General features: G+C 45.9%; 1 protein-coding gene and 1 non-coding gene across 8 annotated transcripts in view; one reads left to right on the top strand and one right to left on the bottom strand.

The window, feature by feature from the left end:
• Positions 1 to 5675: 5675 nt before the first annotated feature.
• Positions 5676 to 16631, bottom strand: part of NME8 (NME/NM23 family member 8) — a 40514-nt gene continuing 29558 nt past the window's right edge. For all 7 annotated transcript variants that reach the window (XM_038772476.1, XM_038772485.1, XM_038772535.1 and 4 more), the window contains 4 exons: positions 14367 to 14518; positions 11704 to 11848; positions 7840 to 8078; positions 5676 to 5863 (listed from right to left, as the gene is read on the bottom strand). In XM_038772476.1, coding sequence (XP_038628404.1) covers positions 5847 to 5863; positions 7840 to 8078; positions 11704 to 11848; positions 14367 to 14518 — 553 coding nt within the window. In that variant the 3' untranslated portion in view covers positions 5676 to 5846. The remainder of the gene's footprint in view (positions 5864 to 7839; positions 8079 to 11703; positions 11849 to 14366; positions 14519 to 16631) is intronic.
• LOC119924974 lies at positions 12223 to 12360 on the top strand. Its single transcript, XR_005449648.1, has one exon. It is a non-coding gene; the product is annotated as a small nucleolar RNA SNORA7 (small nucleolar RNA).

Below are 16631 nucleotides of genomic sequence, written 5' to 3'. Positions count from 1 at the left end.
TTTTTGAGCGCTTACTGTGTGTGCAGAGCACTGGATTAAGCCCTTGGGAGAGGACAATATGGCAGAGTTGGTCGACAGGTTCCCTGCCTGTGATGAGTTTATAGTCTGGGGGATGAGAACCCAGGTCCTCCTACTCCCAGGGCTGTGCTCTTCCCACTAGGGCCATGTTGCTTCTCAACAACAGGTACACATTCAGAAAGTGTTTAAAGAACAGGTCCACTTGAGTCTCTTGTGCCAAAGGGTTGCATATACTGAGAGTTTGGACAGCAGACACCTTTGCGCAGGTCAATATTCTGGCAAGTTCAGGCCAGTGGTCCTCTGACTGAAGGGGAGGGAGGGCATAGAATAGGCCATGCGCTGATACTGCAGACCCCCCAATCCATCACAGCCTGCAGGGGTTGCTGTCACCACTACTCACCCCCTTCCCACACTGGGCTTAGACACTTGTTCTGCTCCCCAAATTGGTGACCTCTAGGACTGACTCCTGGGGACCCCACCCCCCATTCCTCACACCTCCTCTCAGGACCCCGGCATAGAATCCCAGCCCCCTGCTTGAGCCGTCCTTCGGGCCCCGCTGAGGAAAACCACATGGGGATGTGGCCTTCTTTTAAGCCCCCAAATCACCTAGTGGATTTTTTTGTGAATTGGTGGGGGGCTCCATCTCTGGCAAAGATAAAAATTGCACAAAGCTGTTGTTTTCCCACCAGCATTTGCATCACATCTCCTGTTGTCCTGTCAAGCTCGTTGTGGGCAAGGAATGTGTCTGTTTATTGTTGTATTGTACTCTCCCAAGCGTTTAGTACAGTAAGCGCTCATGAAATATGGTTGAATGAATGAATGAACATCCCTGGAAGGAAGTGGGGAGAAGGGAGAGAAGACCAGTGTCATCCCCATTTTGGAAATGGGACGACTGAGGCCCAGAGAGGTTAAGCGCCTCTCCAGAGGTCACCCAGCAGGCCAGGGGCGAAGCTGGGACATGAACCCAGGTCCTCCCACTTGCCCATCCATGCTCTGGGATGAGGCCATTAATCTTGCTCAGGGGCGGGTGGGAGAAGGTTCCGGAGGGCTAGGCTGGATTTTGCATTCTGTTACACACTGGCATTAAGATTATTTCTGCCTCTTTGCTAACTAACAATGACATGTCAAATAAAAGTATTATTACAAGTGAACTGGCTCAGAAGCTTTCATTTTCAAATACAATGCATTGAACCAACCTCCAATCAATATATTGGTGGGATTTATTGAGCGTTTACTCTGTACCCGGAACTGTCCTATGTTTTGAAGCAGCTGATTCTTCCCTGTCAGGCCTAGGTATGCTCAGGGCTACTTCCTGAGCATTCATTTATTCGTTCACTCACTCAATTGTATTATTAAGTGCTTACTTTGTGCAGAGCACTGTACTAAGCACTTGGGAAAATACAATACAACAATAAAGAGTGACATTCCCAGCCCACAGTGAGCTCACAGTCCAGTGGGGTGGGGAGACTATCAATACAAATAAATGAAATTACAAATAAAATAAATAAAAATACAATTACATATATAAACATAAGCGTTGTGGGGCTGGGAAGGGGGGAAGAGCAAAAGGCTCAAGTTGGGGTGACGCAAAATGGAGTGGGAGATGAGGAAAAGGGGGACTTAGTCTAGGAAGCCCTCTTGGAGGAGATGGGCCTTCAATAAGGCTTTGAAGGGAGGGAGACTCATTGTCGGATTGGAGGAGGGAGGGCAGGCGTTCCAGGCCAGAGACAGGATGTGGGTGAAGGGTCAGCGGTGAGACAGGCGAGATGGAGGCCGAGTGAGAAAGTTAGCAGCAAAGGAGCGAAGTGTGTGGGCTGGGTTGTAGAAGGAGAGAAGCGAGGTGAGGTAGGACTATGGCCGCACTTGCGACTGTGGATTCTGAAGCACAAGGAGCCTAAAATTCTTCTCGTCCGTATCTTTTATATTGACTTTGTGTTCTGTTTCACCTCTCCAATCAGTCAATCGATTGCATTTATCAAGCAATTACTGTGTGCAGAGTGCTGTAGTAAGCACTTGGGAGAGTACACTGCAACAATAAACAGACAGATCCCCTGCCCACAACGAGCTTACGGTTTAGAGGGGGAGACAGACATTAACAGAAATAAATAAATTACAGAAGGGGGCATAAATCCCCACCAATCATGTTCTCGTCGAGGGAAAGAGTGCTATGGATTAGTAGGCAGGCAAGAGCACAACTCATACCAAAGTAGATAAGCAGGATTTTTTTAAATGGTATTTGTTTAGCACTTCCTTTGTGCCAGGCACTGTTCTCAGTGCTGGGGTAGAAAAAAGGTAGTTGGGTTGACCGCAGTCCCTGTCCCACATGGGGCTCACAGTCTCAATCCCCATTTTACAGATGAGGCAACTGAGGCTTAGAGAAGTGAAGTGACTTAAACAAGGTTGCACACCAGACAAGTGGCAGAGCCGGAATTAGAACCCAGGACATACTGACTCCCAGGCCTGTGCCCTATCATAGCATGCAGGGTCCTCCTTAGAGCTAAAGGGACCACAGCCTAGTGCCAGAAACATAGGCTGGCTAGTGGTGGCCTTAGTTGCACTCTTTAATTTTTTCATGGTATTTGTTAAATGCTTACTATATCATCATCATCAATCGTATTTATTGAGCGCTTACTATGTGCAGAGCACTGTACTAAGCGCTTGGGAAGTACAAATTGGCAACATATAGAGACAGTCCCTACCCAACAGTGGGCTCACAGTCTAACAGGGGGAGACAGAGAACAAAACCAAACATACTAACAAAATAAAATAAATAGAATAGATATGTACAAGTAAAATAAATAAGTAAATAGAGTAATAAATATGTACAAACATATATACATATATACAGGTGCTGTGGGGAAGGGAAGGAGGTAAGATGGGGGGATGGAGAGGGGGATGAGGGGGAGAGGAAGGAAGGGGCTCAGTCTGGGAAGGCCTCCTGGAGGAGGTGAGCTCTCAGTAGGGCCTTGAAGGGAGGAAGAGAGCTAGCTTGGCGGATGGGCAGAGGGAGGGCATTCCAGGCCCGGGGGATGACGTGGGCCGGGGGTCGATGGCGGGACAGGCGAGAATGAGGTACGGTGAGGAGATTAGCGGCAGAGGAGCGGAGGGTGCGGGCTGGGCTGTAGAAGGAGAGAAGGGAGGTGAGGTAGGAGGGGGCAAGGTGATGGACAGCCTTGAAGCCCAGGGTGAGGAGTTTCTGCCTGATGCGCAGACTGATTGGTAGCCACTGGAGATTTTTGAAGAGGGGAGTAATATGCCCAGAGCGTTTCTGGACAAAGATAATCTGGGCAGCAGCAGGAAGTATGGATTGAAGTGGAGAGAGACACGAGGATGGGAGATCAGAGAGAAGACTGACGCAGTAGTCCAGACGGGATAGGATGAGAGCTTGAATGAGCAGGGTAGCGGTATGGATGGAGAGGAAAGGGCGGATCTTGGCAATGTTGCGGAGCTGAGACCGGCAGGTTTTGGTCACGGCTTGGATGTGAGGGGTGAATGAGAGAGCGGAGTCGAGGATGACACCAAGGTTGCGGGCTTGTGAGACGGGAAGGATGGTAGTGCCGTCAACAGAGATGGGAAAGTCAGGGAGAGGGCAAGGTTTGGGAGGGAAGACAAGGAGTTCAGTCTTCGACATGTTGAGCTTTAGGTGGCGGGCAGACATCCAGATGGAGATGTCCTGAAGGCAGGAGGAGATGCGAGCCTGGAGAGAGGGGGAGAGAGCAGGGGCAGAGATGTAGATCTGGGAGATGATAGTTGAAGCCGTGGGAGCGAATGAGGTCACAAAGGGAGTGCGTGTAGATCAAGAACAGAAGGGGACCAAGCACTGAACCTTGGGGAACCCCCACAGTAAGAGGATGGGAGGAGCAGGAGGAGCCTGCAAAAGAGACTGAGAAAGAACGACCGGAGAGGTAAGAGGAGAACCAGAAGAGGACGGAGTCTGTGAAGCCAAGGTCAGATAGCGTGTTGAGGAGAAGGGGGTGGTCCACAGTGTCAAAGGCAGCTGAGAGGTCGAGGAGGATTAGGACAGAGTATGAGCCGTTGGATTTGGCAAGCAGGAGGTCATTGGTGACCTTTGAGAGGGCAGTTTCCGTGGAATGTAGGGGACGGAAGCCAGACTGGAGGGGGTCGAGGAGAGAGTTGTGTTGAGGAATTCTAGGCAGCGAGTGTAGACAACTCGTTCAAGGAGTTTGGAAAGGAATGGTAGGAGGGATATGGGGTGATCGGGGGGTCGCATAACTAGTGCTGGGGTAGAAAAAAGGTAGTTGGGTTGACCGCAGTCCCTGTCCCACATGGGGCTCACAGTCTCAATCCCCATTTTACAGATGAGGCAACTGAGGCTTAGAGAAGTGAAGTGACTTAAACAAGCTATATGACAAGCACTATTGTAAGTGCTGGGCTAGATACAAGGCAATCAAGTTGGACACAGTCTCAATCCCCATTTTACAGATGAGGCAACTGAGGCTTCGAGAAGTGAAGTGACTTAAACAAGCTATATAACAAGCACTATTGTAAGTGCTGGGCTAGATACAAGGCAATCAAGTTGGACACAGTCCCTGTCCCACATGGGGCTGGCCATCTAAGTCAGAAGGAGGAGGATTTAATCCTCATTTTACAGATGAGGAAATGCAGGCACGGAGTAATAATAATAATTGGGGCATTTGTTAAATGCTTACTATGTGCCACACACTGTACTCAGTACTGGGGTAGAAACAAGGTATTTGGGTTGGCCACAGTCCTTGTCCTTCACTGTCTTAATCCCCATTTTCCAAGTGAGGGAGCCGAAGCTCAGAGAAGTAAAGTGATTTGCCCAAGGTCACACAGCAGACAAGTAGCAGGGCCAGGATTGGAACCCATGTTCTCTGGCTCTCAGGCCTTTGTTCTTCCAACTAAGCCAAGTTGTTTCTCAAGGTTAAGCAGTACTGAAAACATCACCTACTGATGTTGGGGAATTGTAGACCTTCAACAGTGTCTTCCCAGGACCGTACCACTGTAGAGAAACAGAGTGGCCTAATGGATAGAACAAGGGCCTAGGAGTCAGAAGGACCTGGGTTCTAATCCCAGCTCTGGCACTTGTCTGCTGTATGACCTCAGGCAAGTCACTTCACTTCTCTGGGCCTGAGAGAAATGCCTAGAACATTTCTAGCCACAAAGTAAGCACTAAACAAATACCATTTTTCTCTCCCCGCCTCTTCCTCCTCCTCCTCCCTCTTCTTTCCTTTCCCTCCTCCTCCTCCTTCTTTTTATTCTTCTTCTCCTCCTCCTCCTCTTCCTCCTCCTCTTTCTCCTCTTCCTCTTCCTCCTATTCCTTCTTCTTCTTCTTTTCTTCTCCTTCTCCTCCTTCCCCCGTCCTCCTGTTCCTCCCCCTCCTCCCTCTTCTTCTCTTTTCCTCCTCCTTCTTCTTTTTATTCTTCTTCTCCTTCTTCTCCTCCTCCTCCTCTTCCTCCTCTTCCTCCTCCTCTTCCTTCTCCTTCTTCTTTTCTTCTTCTGCTTCTCCTCCTTCCCCCTGTCCTCTTCCTCCTCCTCCTCCTCCTCCTCCTTTTTCTTCTTCTCCTTCTTCTAGAAAAATGCAAACCCAATCACCTGCCGTGACAGGGTACTCCCCATACTTACACATCCCACACAAGCTGTCAGTTGAAAATTTCAGAAAATTGGACTTTGAAAAGAAATTGTTTATTGCTCTTAAAATTCTGCAGTTGATTGCTCAGTTGAATGAAACAAATTTCCAATCAGTTTACAAAAAATGCTGAAGTGAAAGCTAGAAGAATATTGTAGATGGTGTAGGTTCTTTAAGATTGTATTGTTGAAGTAAATTACCCTTTTTCCACTTGACTTTACTCTGCAAATTGATCTGTAATAATAATAGACCACAGGTCAAAGAAATAGTATATGTTCTTTAGATAGTCGTTAAAACATTCAGAAGTAGTCATTTCTTAATCAGACTTTTGATTGCCCCCAAAACTTAACACAACGCACTGAGTTTTTTGGTAAGACATTTTTTCATTTATATTAAAACCTAAATAAATATCATATTTTTCCATCATGGCACAATTGGATTTCAAGGTGTGAAATGCGTCATGACCTTCTTAAAAATAAAAACAAAAAATAAAATGGAATGATGGCTCATGGTGAAGTTTTCCCATTTAAGGATTTCTTTCTCACTTTATTTTCAGAGTTCCAGGTCTCCAGAAATATAACATGTGGAAGGGGAACCCGGCCCAAACAAAAATGGGGAGTGATCATCTTTTTTTTTGTAGTATTTGTTAAGCGCTTACTATGTGCCAGGCACTCTACTGAGCACTAGGGTAGATATAAGCTAATATTTGGTTTTAGAGCAATATAAAGATCCCAAAGAGTGACTCCCAGGGGATCAGGCACCTAATAATAATAATAACAATAATGGAATCTGTTAAGCACTTACTATGTTCCAGGCACTGTACTAAGCACTGGGGTAGATTCAAGATAACTGGTTGGATGCAGTCCATGTTCCACATTGGGCTCACAGTCTTAATCCCCATTTTCCAGATGAGGGAACTGAGGCCTACAGAAGTGGCAGTGACTTGCCCAAGGTCACACAGCCGACAAGTGGCAGAGCCAGGATTAGAACCCAGGCCCTTCTGACTTCCAGGCCCTAGCAGTTCTTCTCCAAATGACTCAATTGGTGGGTCTGGAATAGCGAGGCCACAGGGAGCTACTCTGCCAAACAGGCCCGGGATTCAAATGATATTGGTGAAGGGGAGAGGGGAAGTTGGGGGTATCACTGCCCCAGGCTGGAGTGACAAACCTCGGCTCCCCAAGAGGAGGGGAATTGCAGGATTTCAGGTGTCCAGACACCACTTCGCTATCACTCAATGTATTTATTGAGCACTGTACTAAGCATTTGGGGGAGGACAACAGAACGATAAAAACAGACATATTCCCTGCCCACTGATTTCCAGGCTCTGAGGGTTGGACTCTCTTTACCTGGACTGTAAGCTCATTTTGGGCAGGGAATGTGTCTGTTTATTGTTGTAGTGTAGTCTCCTAAGTGCTTAGTGCAGTGCTCTGCACAAAGCAAGCACTCAATAAATACTGTTGAATGAATGAATGAATCCCAATACAGCTCAAGAGCAGTGGAAATAAGTAGTCCCCTCCCCAGCCCTCCCTGGCTGCCAACCCAGAACTCCCAGGGAAGAAGGGAAACCCGTGACCAGGTAGAATGAGGCTGGGAGGTTACGTGTCTCATGGACAGGATGGTCCAACACAGGCTTGGGAAGACCATTCTGGTCCCTCTCCCCCACCCACCAACTATGAGCATCCCTCCTCCGATGAGGTAAAGGAGGATGAACCAGGCCAAAGTTCAGTCTCTCTGGAAAGCCACAGGAACTGAGAGGAAGGAATATTCCAGGCTGCATCCAGTTAGTCAGTCAGTCAGTGCTATTTATGGAGCACTAACCATGTGCAGAGAGCCCTGGGAGAGTACAATAGAATAATAAACAGACATATTCCCTTCCCACAACGAGCTTACAGTACAGAGGGACATTGATAGAAATAAACAAAACTGCACATAATAATAATAACTGTGGTATTTGTTAAGGACTTACTATGTGCCAGGCACTAAGTGCTGGGATAGATACAAGGTAATCAGGTTGGACACAGTCTCTGTCCCATGTGGGGATCACAGTCTAACATAAGTGCTATGGGGCTGGGAAGGGGGGATGAATAAAGGGAGCAAGTCGGATCAAGGAGGGCTTAGTTTTGGAGGGCCTCTTGGAGGAGATGTGCCTCCAATAAGGATTTGGGAGAACGGCATTGAATCAAGCCAGGGCATCTGTCCAGATACTACACCTTGCATCTGGCTCTGATTTTCCAAGTCGATATCTCCAAATAGGAAAGCAATGCTCTCCCAAGCATGCTTCTTGTTAGACGATCCGTGGACGGCATTTTTCAGGATGCTTGTGGCCAGCTGAGCTCGAAGAGAGTTGGGAGAGATCCTCTTGGCTTCTTCGGGATCAGTGGGACCCATTAATTTTCTCCAGTCTTCCACGGCATTGTTCTTGCTCAGGATCATGACCATGGAGGGGCCTCTGGAACACAAGAAGCATTGAATTAAGCACTTGGGAGAGCACTGTACTGCATGCTAGGGAGAGCACAATATCAATCAATGGTATTTATTGAGTGCTATTGACGGGAGAGTACAGAATCTGTCAATCAACCAGTTGTATTTATTGAGTGTTTGCTCTGTACAGAGCACTGAACAAAGTGCATGGGAGGGTATAATATAACAGAGTTGGTAGACACATTCCCTGCCAACAAAGATGCCTGGCACATGGTTAAGCACTTAGCAAATACCATAAAAAAGATACAATCAATCAATAATAATAATAGTGGTATTCATTATTATAGCCCTGGGATGGATTTAAGCAAATTGGGCTGGACATAGTCCCTGTCCCATGTGGGGCTCACAATCTCAAACCCCATTTTCCAGATGAGGTAACTGAGGCAGAGAGAAGTGAAGTGCTGAGAAGTGAAAACCATGCAACAGACAAATGTTGGAGTCAGAATTAGAATCCATGAACTTCTGACTCCCAGGCTGTACAGTGTTTGGACTGAGTTAGTCCAGACAATCCCTGCCCTCAAGGATCTTATATTCTTCACACATGGGAAAGACAATCTCCACAGTAGACAACTACTGAAGAAAACATTCGCCTGATGGCAGTCAGCTGGATTCTCCCTTTTGGGGTTGGTGGTCGGGGGGAGAATCAACAAACCAATAACTTGTTCTTCCCTGTACTCTGTCTCTAACTTCCCCATTCCCACCTTAACCTCTCCCAGTGGTGGAAAACGAATTAGGCTTGGACCAGTGGATTGCAATAACTTGCAAATTGATCAATCAACAGTATTTGTTATAATAAAGGCATTTTGTTTCTACAAACTCTGTCTTGTACTCTCCCAAGCACTTAGTGCAGTACTCTGCACACAGTAAGCGCTCCATGAATATCATTAATGGATTTATTATAATAATGGCATTTAAATATTATGTGCCAAACGTTATAGTAAGTACTGAGATCGATATAAGATCATCACCGTCAATGGTATTTATCGAGTACTTGTAATGTGCAGAGCACCATAATGATGATTGTGGTACTTATTTAGTGCTTACTATGTGCCAGACACTGTAATAAGCTCTGGGGTGGATATAAGCAAATCACGTTAGACACAGTCCCTATCCCACATGGTGCTCACTGTCATAACCCCCATTTTACAGTTGAGGTAACTGAGGCACAGAGAAGTGAAGCAATTTGCCGGAGGTCACACAATAGACAAGTGGTGGAGCAGGATTTGAATCCAGGTCCTATTGATTCCCAGGCCTTTGCTCTATCCTCTAGGCCACACTGCTTCGCTGCACTAAGCACTTGGGAGAGTAGGATGCAACAGAATTGGTAGACACGTTCCCTGCCCACAGTGACTTTACAGATCAGACCTAATCCCTTTTCCAAGTGGGAGAAAACAGAAGCACAGAAGTGCAATTTATTGAGCACTTACTGTCTACAGAACACTGTACTCACTGTTTGGGGGAATACAACAGAGTTGGTAAATGTGGACTCTGCCCAGAAATGAGGTTGCAGTCTAAATGACTGCAAAGAGCCAAGGACCGTGTGGTTTGACTTCTTCTGAAACTTCTCCCCACCCAGCTGAGTTTTCTGCCACCAAATCTTTCTGGAGCTCTCCCTCTCCATCTCCATCTCTCCATTGTTAATACCGCATGAATCAACAGGTAGTATACATTGCATGCCTTCTGTATGCAAAGGATGGACTGGTTTGAAGCTTTGTAAATTTACTATTCATTCATTCAATTGTATTATTGAACACTTACTGGTGCAGAGTACTGTACTAAGCACTTGGGAGAGCACAATATTCATTCATTCATTCAATCGTATTTATTGAGCGCTTACTGTGTGCAGAGCACTGTACTAAGTGCTTGGGAAGTGCAAGTCGGCAACATATAGAGACAGTCCCTACCCAACAACGGGCTCACAGTCTAGAAGGGGGAGACAGACAACAAAATAAAACATGTAGATAGGTGTTAAAATAATCAGAACAAATAGAATTATAGCTATATGCACATCATTAACAAAATAAATAGAATAGTAAATATGTACAAGTAAAATAAATAGAGTAATAAATCTGTAAAAAATGTATACAAGTGCTGTGGGGAGGGGAAGGAGGTAGGGCAGAGTAGGGGTGGGGAGAAGGAGTGGATAAAGGGGGCTCGGTCTGGGAAGGCCTCCTGGAGGAGGTGAGCTCTCAGTAGGGTTTTGAAGGGAGGAAGAGAGCTAGTTTGGCAGATGTGTGGAGGGAGGGCATTGCAGGCCAGGGGAAGGACGTGGGCCGGGGGTCGACGGTGGGACAGGCGAGAACAAGGAACCGTGAGGAGGTGAGCAGCAGAGGAGCGGAGGGTGCGGGCTGGGCTGTAGAAGGAGAGAAGGGAGGTGAGGTAGGAGGGGGAGAGGGGATGGGGAGCCTTGAAGCCTAGAGTGAGGAGTTTTTGCTTGATTCCTAGGTTGACAGGCAACTATTGGAGATTTTTGAGGAGGGGAGTGACATGCCCAGAGCATTTCTGTACAAAGATAATCCAGGCAGCAGAGTGAAGTATAGACTGAAGCAGGGAGAGACAGAAGGATGGGAGATCAGAGAGGAGGCTGATGCAGTCATCCAGTCATGATAGGATGAGCAACTGAACCAGTAAAGTAGCAATTTGGATGGAGAGGAAAGGGCAGATCTTGGCGATGTTGTGGAGGTGAGACTGGTAGGTTTTGGTGACGATTTGTTAAGTGTTTACTATATGCCAATTACTGAACTAAGCATTAGGGTAAATAAAAGATAATCAGGTTCCACAAGGGGATCACAGTCACTGTAGGAGGGAGAACAGATTCTAATGTTCATGTTTCCCCCCTCCTCTTAAAACTCCAATGGTTGCCCATTCACCTCCGTAACAAACAAAAACTCCTCACAATTGGCTTTAAAGCTCTCCATCACCTTGCCCGCTCCTACCTCACCTCGCTTCTCTCCTACTACAACCCAGCCTGCACACTTCACTCCTCTAATGCTAACCTTCTCACTGGGCCTCGATCTGATCTATCTTGCCTCTGACCCCTCTCCCTTGTCCTCCTCTGGCCTGGGACCCCCTCCTCAAATTCAACAGACAATGATTGTCCCCCCATCTTCAAAGCTTTATTGAAGGCACATCTCCTCCAAGAGGCCTTTCCTGACTAAGTCTCCTGATCCTCTTCTCCCACTCCCTTCTGAGTCACTTTGACTTGCTCCTTTTATTCTTCCCCACTTCCAGCCCCAGAGCACTTACGTACATATCTGTAATTTTATTTATATTAGTCTGTCTCACTGGCCTCTAGACGGTAAGCTAGCAGGGAGGGCAGGGAATATGTCTGTTTATTGTTGCATTGTGTCGATTTTGCACTTGATTCCATACTCCTTAAACACTGTGATACTCACTTCAGCTCCAAAGCCTTTTTCCCCCATCTGTAATTTATTTTCATATCTGTCTTCCTCTGTAGACTATAAGTTCTTTGTAGTCAGGGATCATGATAATCTATGGCATTGAACTTTCCCTAGATCCATAATACAGCATAGCATCAGTAAGCACTCAATACGTACCACTGATGGATCGATTGAATATAAACAGATACTTACTCAGACATGTAATCCACTAACTGGTTCAAAAATTCTTTTCCTTCATGTGCCTTGTAAAACTGTGTTGCCATTTCTCGAGTTAAGTGAGTTTCCTTCATCTGGGATATGATGAACCCGGAATCGTGGACTGTTTGCAAGATTTTTTCTAGATAAAAAAGACATTTATTAAAAACTCTCTTTGCTTTCTAATATAGTTGGAGAGATGCAACACCACCTAAAGTGACAGATTCGCTTGTTTTTCTTGTTTGACAGGCTAGTTCGAGATGGCGTAAAAATACATTTTCGTCAGAATAATTTTGCCAAGAAAAGTTCTGCAGCTATCCAGGGCTGAAAATAGCACTCAGAAGGAGCAGAGAAACATTAGTAGCATAGGAACCTAGGAATGTGAGTAAGGTCACTGCTATGTCAACATTACTTCCTTCCTAGACCAGGACTCTTGGAAGAATACTTGGGATGGGATTAGGGCTAAAGGTGGAGATATGACTAAAATTAGGATTAAGATAGGTTTAGGGGATAAGGCTCCTCTCAGGGTTGCACTTGGAGAGTTTCCAGTACTCTACCAGTTTTGACTATGGGAGGGAGAGTCAAGCAGAGGCCTACCCATTCCATTCCTAGTTTGGCCAGTGGCTAGCGGGTGAAAGGCAATCTGCTACAAGTCAAAACCCACCCATGCTGGGTAGCAGTGGCATGGGAGAGAGTCGAGGGTGGAGACTCAGGTTTACTGAGTGGAAGGAGGCAATGGTAAACCATTTCCATATTTTGACCAAGAAAACTCTCTGGATCCACTACCAGAATGATTGCAGATGGAGTTGGGGTGTTCTGGGAGAGATGTGTCCATGGCTTCGCTATGAGTCGGAGACGACTCGACAGCAAAAGACAACACAAGACAAGGGGATAGGGTTAGGATTTAGGCTAGCAGTTAGGATTTGGTTTTGGACTCGATTTAGGAGCAGATAGATAATTCAGATCTAAGCAGCTGTTTCAAGACAATGTAGGAAGCAGCGTGGCCTCATAGAAAGAGCCTGGGCCTGGGAATCAGAGGACAGAGGTTCTAATCCTGACTCTCCCACTTCCTTCCCTGCTACGTGACCTTGGACAAGTCACTTAACTTCTCTGATTCTCAAATTCCTCATATGTAAAATAGGGATTAAATCCTACTCCCTCCTTTTAGACTGTGAGCCCCATGTAGGATGGGGATTGTGTCCAACCTGATTATCTTGTATCTGCCCCAGCACTTTGTACAATGCTTGGCACATGGTAAGTGCCTAGCAAGTATTATCATTATTAATAATAATAATGAAAACCAGTAATTAGACCACTGAGAAGTGAGAGAGATGATTTACCTCAGAGTCACATGCTTTGTGAAATCATAGCAATCGCCTGTCGGAGTTACATAGAACAAAGATGAAAGTAATGATATAATGACCCTTCTATAGTCAGCAAAAGCTCCAGAGGAAAAGAGGGGGTGGGGAACTGGTGAAAAGGATTTTGAAATTCAAATTTTAAAATGCAGTATAATCTTAAAGACATGTGCGGTACTTGTCAAATTATTTCATGCTCTTGGAGGCAGCCCCCCAAAATCTCGAAAGCTTTAGGCATCTATCACACAATTCTGAAAGTTCTTCAGGTTTGCCTTTGCTTCCAGAGACTCAAATATCCAGTAAGGAACAGAAAAATATATCCATTTTATCTCTGCAAAAGCCCTATTGATCATGAATGAAATATGTTGCCCAACAGAATAATGACCAAAGTCAAGATTGAATCTATATTACAAAAACTGGAAAATAGACAAACAGGAGGACTCAAGTGAGAAGTGGCATGGATAGAGCACGGACCTGGGAATCGGAGGATGTGGGTTCTAATCCTAGCTCTGCCACTCATCTGCTGTATAACCTTGGGCTAGTCACTTCACTTCTCTGTGCCTCAGTTACCTCATCAGCAAAGTGGGGCTCAAGGCTATAAACCCATGTGGGACAGGGACTTTGTCCAACCCAATTTGCTTATATCCACCCCTGCCCTTAGTACAGTGTCTGGCACATAGTAAGTCCTTAACTAATACCACCATTATTATGGTCCCAGGCTGAAACAGATAGGAAGCTACCAGCAGGGGTGTAGAAGGCATAGAGCCCAATCCTTGCCTCTGCTCAGTCACTTAGAGAAAACTAAACTCCGCCCAGTGACTTCTGGAAAAACTAGGATAACCAGCCCCTTTGCACTCTGGGTCTTGTAGTTTTTGCCATTTCCTTCCCTGCAATACCTGGCTGTGTCTCAGGGAAGGTTTTAAAATAATACTAATAATAATACTTAAGTGCTTACTATGTTCCAAGCACTGTTCTAAGCTCTGGGCTAGATACAAGTTAATCAGGTTGGACAAATTCCCTGTCCCACATGGAGCTCCTGCTCTTAATCCACACTTTCCAGATGAGGTCACTGAGGCCCAGAGAAGTGAAGGTCCCACACTAGACAAGCGGTGGAGCTGGAATTAGAACCCAGATCTTTCTGACTCCCGGGCCCATGCTCTATCTATTAGACCACCCTGCTTCTCAAACCCTGCCTAGCAGCCTAACAGGAATTCCAGGAAACAATCTATTACAAAGGAATGACTTCAAGATTTGGAACATATTTGAATTTGAGTGATACTATATTTTTTTAAAAAAGCTTACCTTTGTGAATCGGGAGCGCATCAGGCTTAATTATTGCTAGGGTGTGTTGGCAAGGAAAGAAGAAATTGAGCTCCTTCTTGGCCTCGTTTAGAGATGAACTTCCATGCAGCTGGTTGATGGCTACATTTTCCACAGCAAACTGAGCCCGTAAACTACGAAATTAAAAAGGACATGTGTTCCAAGGTGAGAAAGGAATACAGGAAATGACCACAGGAAGGCTGACTCGATGACCCGTCGGGAAAGGAAAGGGTGATTCAAAATGGCAGCCTAGTCCCTGGCCCCTGTGCTGGGCATCTGAAGGGGTGTATGCACCTTGGGATGGCCGGAGCCATGTGACACTGGGGAGATTCATTCATTCATTCATATATATTAAGCGCTTTCTGTGTGCAGAACACCATACTAAGTGCTTGGAGGTGTCCTAAGATGCACTGAAGTTGGCACTGGTTAAGACTGTGAGCCCCTGTGAGCCACAGTGACTGTCCAATCTGATTTGCTTGTAACCACCCTAGTGCTTAGTACACTGCCTGGCACATAGTAAGTGCTTAATGAATACCACAATTGTTATTATTATTAGATGCTCACCCATTCCAGTGGATTCTCACCCCAGTAGTGCATTGAACTAGAGAAACTACCGTCACTCCTGTTGGAATGTATATTTGGTGTTCCCACTCAACAGCGGGGGATTCCATTTTGGAAAGCCCTTGAGAAGCAGAGGGACCCAATGGAAAGCACACGTACCTGGGTTCTAATCCTGGCTCTGTCCTTCGGCTGCTGTGTTGACCTTGGGCAAGTCAGCAGCCTACTCTGTGCCTCCATTTCCTCATCTGTAAAATGGGGATTCAGTACCTGTTCTCTGTGCCCTTAAACTGTGAGTCCCATGTAGAACAGGGACTGTGTCTGATCTGACTATACGGAATCCATCCTGGTGTTTGTCACAACTGATCTGTCAATAAGCATAGTTATTGAATGCTTACTCCCTGCAAAACACTGTACTAAGCACTTGGGAGACTATGACAGAGAAATAGATACAATCCCTGCCCTCAAGGAACTTACAATCTTATTAATACATTTTTTATGGTATCTGTTAGGTGCTTACTATGTGCCAGGCTCTGTATTAAGTGCTGGGGTAGAGACAAACAAATCAAGTTGGACACATTCCCTGCCCTGCACGGGGATCACAGTCTCCATCCCCATTTTACAGATGAGGTAACTGAGGCACAGAGAAGTGAAGTGACTTGCCCAAGGTCACACAGCTGACAAGTGATGGAGCTGAGATTAGGACCCAGGTCCTTTTGACTCCCAGTCTCGTGCTCTAGCCACTAGAATACACTCCCTCTCCGTTATTATTATTAGATATTATATATTATACATCATATTATAATATATTTACATATTTTATATAGCATGCATTATATTTCAATCGTAATTGATGTTATTAATATTTTTAATAGGGAAGCAATACAAGCTGAGGACAGTGAGCAGGGAGGTGATTTAGTCCTCTACTAGTCTGTATCATCTATGGAATTTATTGAGCGCTCACTGTGTGCAGGGCACCGTACTAAGCACTTGCCACTGTGCTAAGTATGAAGAGCCCTAGCCTCCTTCCACAGAGTGATTGTGGCCCAGGACTGAGCGATTAAAGGCAAGTAGCTGGATCATCATTCTACAGAAATGTTCAGGACATGTCACCCCCCTCCTCAAAAATCTCCAGTGGTTGCCTATCCACCTCCATATCAAAGAAAAACTCCTCACCATTGGCTTTAAAGCAGTCCATCACCTTGCCCCATCCTATCTCACCTCGCTTCTCTCCTTCTACAAGCCAGCCTGCATACTTTGTTCCTCTAGTGCTAACCTTCTCAGTTTGTCTCCATCTCACCTGTTTCACCGCTGACCCCTGGACCACGTCCTGCCTCTGGCCTGGAATGCTCTCCCTCCTCAAATCTGACAGACAATGACTCTCTCTTCCTTCAAAGCCTTATAGAAGGCCCATCTCCTCCAAGAGGTCTTCCCAGACTAAGCCCTACCTTTCCACATATCCCAATCCCTTCTATGTTGCCCTGACTTGCTCTCTTTGCCCTTCCTTTCCATTCCAGCCCCACAGCACTTATGTATATATCTGTAATTTTATTAATTTGTCTTGATGTCTGTCTCCTCCCATCTAGACCATGAGCTCATTGTGGGCAGGGAATGTCACTGTTTATTGTTGCACTGTACCTACCCAAGAGTTTAGTACAGTGCTCTGCACACAGTAAGTGCTTAATAAAT

Source organism: Tachyglossus aculeatus, chromosome 2 (genome assembly GCF_015852505.1).
Source record: "Tachyglossus aculeatus isolate mTacAcu1 chromosome 2, mTacAcu1.pri, whole genome shotgun sequence".
NCBI lineage: Eukaryota > Metazoa > Chordata > Mammalia > Monotremata > Tachyglossidae > Tachyglossus > Tachyglossus aculeatus.
Note: the sequence above shows the minus strand (reverse complement) of the source record. Positions and strands in the feature narration are given on the sequence as shown.